We start from the raw sequence: 7,704 nt of genomic DNA, 5'->3' as shown, positions 1-7,704 counted from the left end.
TCAATGTAGTGAATGTTTCGGCCATTCTTGCATTCCTGACTACCAAGGGGCTCCAAGGCAGACTCCTGTCCGGGATTGCTGACAGACTACCTCATGGACAGGATGGCGCTTTCAGGGACATCTCATCTCATACCACAGGATGGAAAATGGGATCTCGTAGTGGGACGTTCTTAGTCCTACTCTCTTCATCGTGTTCGCGGAGAACCTGGTTCTCCTCGAATTCAGGGAAGATATTTGCTACTTCTGCTATGCAAATGATCTCGAGCTTGTGGTCACTGGGGGCGGCTGCCTCCTTCAAAGAGCTCAGCGGACACTCCATCGCCCCTCCCAGGAATGTGAACGGCTTAGACCGAAGGTCTCGATGGCCAAGTCTAAAACAATGAGTCTGAGGATGCGAATACAACGCCCCTTCTCACACCACCAAGTGACGTACTCAAACGGGTGCCCAGCTATCAATACTCGGGCATCTGGATCGACTCCAGGCTCTTCGCTCCGGAAGCCAGGTACCTCCATGAAGCCACCAAGACGAGACAAAATCTCCCTTGAACTATGACGAGGCCCCGGCTGGGTGCCAGACACAAGGTCCTCCGGATGTACGTTCGTTCAAGTGGTACGTTCGGTAGTGAACTATGCAGGTGTGGCTTTCATCTACCTCAGATCGTGGGACAACCTCGAGGTCCCCCAAGTCCAGGCTTTCCGCACCATCACTGCGAAGTCTCCATGGACCTGTGTGGAGAATCTTAGAAAGGAGGAGGAGGCGGGAGTTACCTTCCTTCGCCTACCGGCGGAGAGGCTTCCTTCCTGCCTTCTCGCCCAACTTCTGACCAGGTCAAGGGAGAGTGAAATCAAGGCCTCACTCCTGAGTGCCCTCGCCCTGGCGCTGTCTAAGGTCGAGGGGTCCCCTCCCTTCCGGATATCGCCACTCCTACCAGTGGCATAACGTGGACACCGCCTCCTAGGTGTAAACTATTCTGGACCGACGCAAAGATGAGGTCCGCCTGGGTGTCAGCCCTGCAAACCATCTACGTCTTTGTTCTGTAGTGGAAGTTAGGAACGAGGGTTCGGGTTGTCAATAAACAGTGTCAGCTTCATCCCCGGGACATTGCTCTGAAGAGGCTTAGGTCGAAACCGGTTAGGAATAAACTCTGAACTACACCCTTGTTTTCTTTTCTCACCTTCAATTTCTTCATCTACTTTTGATCGTATTGCTGCTGATGATACGTGCGTATGGCATGTTTGGGCACCTTACTCGATTTTTTTCTTTCTTCTTGTTACTGTAAAGTCGTTCTTTGCTACTCTTTGTTTTAGATTGGCTTGCATGGATTCATGCTTATCTCCTTTGCACAATGGATTTTCCTTCTACACATTCTAAGGAACTTATCACATACCTATTGATAGGTTGTTTGCTTGTCTTCTATTTGTTTACTTCTCAATTTGTTGCTTTACTTCATGGTACTTATCGTTCTTGCAATTCGGTCTCCTCTCTTTATTTTATGGTTTCTATTTTCCCAATTACAAGTCAAGAAAGTCTGATTTTTATAGCATAAACTTTGACCAATAAAGTAACATATTTTCTTGAGTGAAGGGTACAGCATAACATTGCTTTGGGTGTTTCCTGTAATCTTCTCGTTTATCAGGTAATGCTGATAAGCCAAAACAAGGAACATCTACATATACTCATGAAATTAGGACTCAGTGTTAATTTCTTAATGAATATTGAAATTCGTATCTACTGGTTAATACATAGTGCATATCTAATGCCGATATAAAACGATGCAATCAAGATGTCGTTGGACTAAGATGGACGGCCAAACTCCCTATCGATTTTCTATCTAATTTTGAATTTTGCCGCGCTAGGTATGCGTCGTGGATTCTCGCCGAGATGGCGGCATCAAAAATATAACGCAAGCTCATACTTGCATTGCCAAGCAAATTATGTAAGATATATCTTCAATGGAAATTTCGATGAGTATTTTCAATCGAATTGTTTTAAATACTTATACTCCCAAAAATCGATTTCCTTTCATTCTGTGCAGGACCCGAGAGTTGAATATAGAACAAGATAACGCAACATTTTAAATATTGTGTAAAATTGATGGCGAAACAAAGAATCACTTAATCCATGTACGAATTAATTATGGTGATACTGATCTATTTATAAATATCTTTAATAGGCTAATGGTGTAAATTAATTTAGGTATAATGAATGGATTTTATGTTTTTTTGTTGTTGTTAAGATTAATTGAGAACCTTGCACTTAGGATACTTACAATTACATATCCATTTTCTTTCAAATGAATTACGTGCGTCGTCTTGATAATTATCTGGAAATGTTCTGGTCGTGGGAGGTAAACAGATTGGAAGAAAACCTCCGTAAACATTGAGTGATACTCGAATAAACAGTGGCTACACAGCGCTGCAGGCCCCTACGGGCGTAACCAAGCGTGGGGTTGCTTGGTATTTCAACCTAGCCCCTACACAATGAGCCGATCTCCTTCTCTTAAAAGACGAAGAGACTCACAGACAACGCCACCTAACGTTAATGAGTTTAGCGGAGCATCCAATCCTCAGCAAGGTATATGGCATGGCATGATATTTATGTTTTTTGGTGTTAATTGTGTGTGACATGATCGGTCAGGTTAGTGTTATAATTTATTAGTGATTTGGTTCATGATTGTATTGCATGTCATAGCTTATTATTTGCCAATTTAGAGCTAAATAATTTTCGGTATTCCTTTGTTCTATTTTAGTAAGGGCAAAATAGTATGCACTTTTGTATGCGTAGTTCACAACATTGATTACTTTTTAACTCCATTTTCATTGTTGGTATCTAGTCATTACATTTATTTATAAAAGCATGTTATTATAATATGAGCTAAAGTTATATAACTTAAATATGTATTAAATATGCAAAAATTTCTGTGCAAGACCAGGTTGAGGAGCTTACCTACACTGCTGAGTAGCAAGTGTACAGAGTGGCTTGCTTAGGAAAAGAAAATGACAAGAATGAAAAATGACATGATGAAAATGTGTTGGACATGGGAAAACATGCTGAGAATATAACTGTTAACATTGTTGGCAACAGGTATGTGGGGGTAACTCTTTGTGGACTTGCTACATGTAAACTAGTACAGTAGGTTGTGTGAACAACATTTATAAGGATCAATGGTATTGGCTCAGTTATACAATACATCCAGTTTTTTTATGTTTTCCTTAAAAAATGTGTACATGTTTATTACTGAATGATCATGCATGCAGTGATTATCCATGTCACATATCCATTCCTGTTCTAACACAAGTAGGTGACACCTAGATGTATTTATTGGTTTAGGATGTGGGGGAGGGGCATTGCAGGAACAAGGTTCATGACCCAAGACAAATCATTACTTGTAAGTATTTGGGTATCAATTAGCAAAAGTGAGGAGATAGAAGAAGGCTGTAAAGGACAAAATCCTCTTAGTAACAGTGTGTTGACCAAACATGACAAAAGATTAACAAAAATGCACACAGGACAGGTCCTCAAGGTTGTCTCCTTTTTTTCCTTCTTTTATTCCTTTTCCCTTCTTTCTTTTTTTTTTTTTTTTACTCTGCACATTTATTTGTAAGCCTTGTTAACCCCTTGCTTCCAGGGGGAGCTGCTACAGAAATGAAAATGACAAACTGTTAGTAGCTTGAATAAAACAACAAATGCCATCACTAAACTACATAGTGGGAAATAAAAACTAGAAAAAGAAGGAAAAAGACTTGGGGAAGCTGGTCTTAGATAATTTGTTACTAGTAAAACATGTAAAAAAAAATCCTTAGCCTTACATACACTATACATTAGCCTTAGCATTACACCTGCCATTGTTACATGAATCAAAGAGAAAGATATTTGCAGTATGCAAATCATTAAAGGAGGTGGACCAATTCAACAGACATTTCTTTGTTAGGGATGAGAGTACATCAAGTTGAAAAAAACTACATGTTTGAAGGATGTGAAAAATTACAGTTTGGCATATAGCTGTGTACTTCTGGAAGAGCCTAGATGATATAACCAAAGCTAGAACTATACATGAATTTAAAATGAGGAACAATTATTGGAGCATAAATTTCAGGACCTAACATAACTCTGTACCTCTATAGTGCAATTAGGTAAATACAAGGAGATTGCTGTATAAAGAGTGGCATATCACTACATGGATGAGGATATTCATCAAGAACCTACATATCTGACTAAAGTATACTACAATGGTATGGTCCCCACACAAAAAACAGAAAAAGTATGAAAAGATAGAAGCAAAGAGCAGTTTGCATTCATCTGTGGTTGGACTCTTTATGAAGAATGTTAGTGGAGTCAATTAATTTCTGGAAGGGCAGCTTTTTGTCATGATAATATAATGTTGGAAGATGGATCCTTGGTTACGGTGGTATTGGAGGAGTCTTCTTAAAGTGGGGGAGGTTCTACCAGTGTAATTGTTGGACCTGTCACAGCAGCTCTCCTGACAAGAAAACTCATAGATAACATTAGTAGAGGCCTCGAGTGGGGTCTTAGGGGTGGTGTTATTCCTCATAACCAGGGATCTAGTGAGGTTTGGTTTGTACTAAATTCTCAAAGTAATGGTAGTGTTTGGATCAGTGGTGGTGACTTCTCTTTTTATGATGCATTTAATGGCATCACATTCTTCTTTGTATTGATCATGGTAATTGTTTTGGTGGTAGATGATGATCTTGTGGCCTGGGGAGTCTGGGGTCAGGGCAGGAGTAGTGTATTGGTCAAGTTTCTTCTTGATGATTCCCTCTATCATGCAGTCCAGATATCCATTATTAGTAAGAAGTTGGCAGATACAGTCAAATTCACAGTGAGTCTCTGTACAGATACTGCTGTGGGTTAGGGCCCTGGTGATATATGCTGCAGCTACAGACCACCTGTATGCTGCAGGGCATTCACCACAGGCATTGAGACACTGTCCAGCATTGGTAGCTTTGGTGTAGACCTTCGTCCTGAAATCATCCTCTTCTGTGGTGATGTCTGAGTCAAGGAAGGAGAGATATTGTTGGTTACTACATTCACAGGCAAAGATCAGACAGGAGTTATTCTGGAGGTCCGTCATCAAGCTGTTGGCATCCTCATCAGTAGTACAGGTAAACGTCGACTTACGATGGCATTAGGTTTCGATAGAGCCATCGTAAGACGATCTCATCGTAAGTCGATCCCCACTCTGTTCCGTGGTCACTGTACCTAGCCTACCTGTATATTAACCACCAGAGATACTGAATATAGCCTATTAAACATGTACAGTAGTTTATTTAATTATTTTTATCCTTTTTACCATATTCAAACACTATAATATGTATTTTCAGTACGGAACTTAAATCTCGCGGGCAGCAGCCAATGCCAGCCGGACGACGTGACGTAATAATACTCGCATCATAAAATATAGTCACCGCTTATATCGATCGTTCTCTCTTTCACCCGCGAATTTTGAAAACCACAGAGAATGAATCATTTGAGAGAATGTAAAAACACAGGGGCGACTACAATAAATATAATCAAGACGCCGATATGGCAGCGTCGCGAATCCACTTGCTCCTCATGACACCTACGTGTGCGGCACCGTATGGAAGGGGTTAAATTATCATATTGTCGTCGTCGTCATCGTAAAGTCGAACAATCGTAAGTCGCGGCCATCGTAAGTCGACGTTTACCTGTATTAGCAAATAGAACCCCAAAGGGAGGGGGGGACCCCATTGCCACTACATCCACTTATTTAAAGAGTTCCTCTCTGTGGGAGAGAAAAGGGGCCTCTTCGTGCAAGTCTCCAACATGACTTTCAACATGTATTCTTGAATGTTGAGGGCAGGAAGGTCAGTTCTGTAGACTCGGTCCAGGCTGTAGTGTCTTCTCTGCTGCAGAGTTCATCGACTTGTTACAAATGGCATCACCTTGTCAAGACATTGTATCCCTCGATGCTGAGTCTTTATTCACCCATATCCCCATAGACGAGACCATCAGCTTCATATGGTTGATGAGAGTTTTCAGATAGTTTGGACATATGGAAAGAATGAGCAAAGTAAAGTTAGTAAAATGAGTGTGGAAGGCAGAGGTGGATGGAGTAAACTTGAGGGGATGACCAATGAAATGGATGGATGGGGTAAAAGGGGCATTGAACAAGAGGAAATGTCTGTTGAGGAAGGAAGAAAGCAGGAGATAGGGGTGAGTAGAGAATGGCTATGTATAGATAGTAATATAATGCAAGGATGGGGGGGGGTAGGAAGTTATGTATGAATGAGATTTTGATGCAACCCAAAGGGATTTCTCCCCATCTTCTCTATTTTCCATATGAGGGAACAGGGAGGGGGATGGGCTTGCCAATCAAGTGGCCTTGCTATGGATGTACTGTGTCTTGCTGCATTGCTTTTGACCCCCTCATCCATGAGGAGCTAACAGGGTTTGTACAGTTTCTTAAAAATGTAAAAAGTACTAAAGAAAGTTAATTTCAACCAACATGTGGTCACCTGTACTTACTGGTATCTTATAATCAATCTTGTCCACTATTTCAGGTTCTGATGTGATTATTAGGTTCAGTCTCAATGGTTCTTCCTCATTTCTATATCTAGTATTCTCTTGTATCCATTGCATCATTGTATGTTCTGTAATCATATCAAGTACATTTCCCCATAGATCGTCTCCACCCTTCACTGTCATCTCTTCCTTGCAGATTTCTTTACAATTTAAGTCACCCATTTTAACTATTCTTTCTCCATCTTCCATTATCTTATTTAGTGTTATCCTTGTGTCTTCTAACATATTTTTGTGTTCTCTCTCTTCTCATGAAGCCGTTAAAGGAGGCACATAATTTATTACAAACTTCCTGCTCGTCTTATCACTGTCCTCTATTTCCATCATAATCATCTCTATTCTTTCTATATGTAACATTCCTCACCTTTATATCCTTCTTAGTCAGGAACATAACTCCACCCCCTTGTTTTACTTCTCTGTTTCTAATCCAATAATTATATGCACCATGCCCTGGACTGTTGGATGGTAATGGACCTTTCAATTTTTGTCTCCCCAATTCCCATTATGTCTGGTTCTTTTTCCTTCAGGTAATCATTCAGTTCATTCAAGCCTGTTATTAAGCCATCTATATTTGTGTAAGACACTTTTAATTTTGTTACCTCCATCCTGTTTTCTGTTTCCCTTCCATTTTTCTCTCCTATGAACCATTTCCTCACTTTCATATCCACTATCCAATAGAATTTCTCTTTGTCTGACTATTCTGTTCTCATTTTTTTCCTTAGCTTCTATTCTTTTTGTTTTCTCTTCCTCTTTCCTCATCTCTTTTTATCCATACCTGTTTATACAGATCTCTTTTTGCTAGTTTCCCTGTTTTTGCAAAGATATTTTTTCTGCTGTCTTTTGTGACCTGAACTTACCCTTAATTGGTCTGGTCTTATCTATATTGTATTTCCCTAGTCTTTATATTTCTTCAATTTCTTTCCCTATTTCTAGTTCATCTTTTTGAACTACTTTAAATACCTTGTTTACTTTTTTCTTCTGTACTCTTGTGGTCCTATTTGGATTATGCTTCTCTTCCATCCCTAATATAATTATATATTTCTTTTTATCTGCTAAGTCTCTTACTATATTCTCTCTCATCACTTTAATAACTGTGTCCTTAGTTTGTTCTTTCATCTGTTGTTTTACTATATCTCTAAATT

At 40.0% G+C, this 7,704-nt stretch overlaps 1 protein-coding gene across 10 annotated transcripts in view; it reads left to right on the top strand.

The window, feature by feature from the left end:
- The first annotated feature begins 1,661 nt into the window (after positions 1-1,661).
- The window catches only part of LOC143027603 (uncharacterized), a 161,374-nt gene continuing 155,331 nt past the window's right edge, over positions 1,662-7,704 (top strand). For 2 of the 10 annotated variants that reach the window (XM_076188954.1, XM_076188952.1), the window contains exon 1: positions 1,944-2,575. In XM_076188954.1, the coding sequence (XP_076045069.1) occupies positions 2,482-2,575 (94 nt within the window). In that variant the 5' untranslated portion in view covers positions 1,944-2,481. The other 8 variants (XM_076188950.1, XM_076188956.1, XM_076188955.1 and 5 more) reach the window with 8 other exon arrangements.

The sequence above is a fragment of the Oratosquilla oratoria genome, chromosome 8, assembly GCF_046742065.1.
Source record: "Oratosquilla oratoria isolate Oo_2021 chromosome 8, ASM4674206v1, whole genome shotgun sequence".
NCBI lineage: Eukaryota > Metazoa > Arthropoda > Malacostraca > Stomatopoda > Squillidae > Oratosquilla > Oratosquilla oratoria.
The sequence above is the reverse complement of the archived record's forward strand: the minus strand, read 5'-3'. Positions and strand labels throughout refer to the sequence as shown.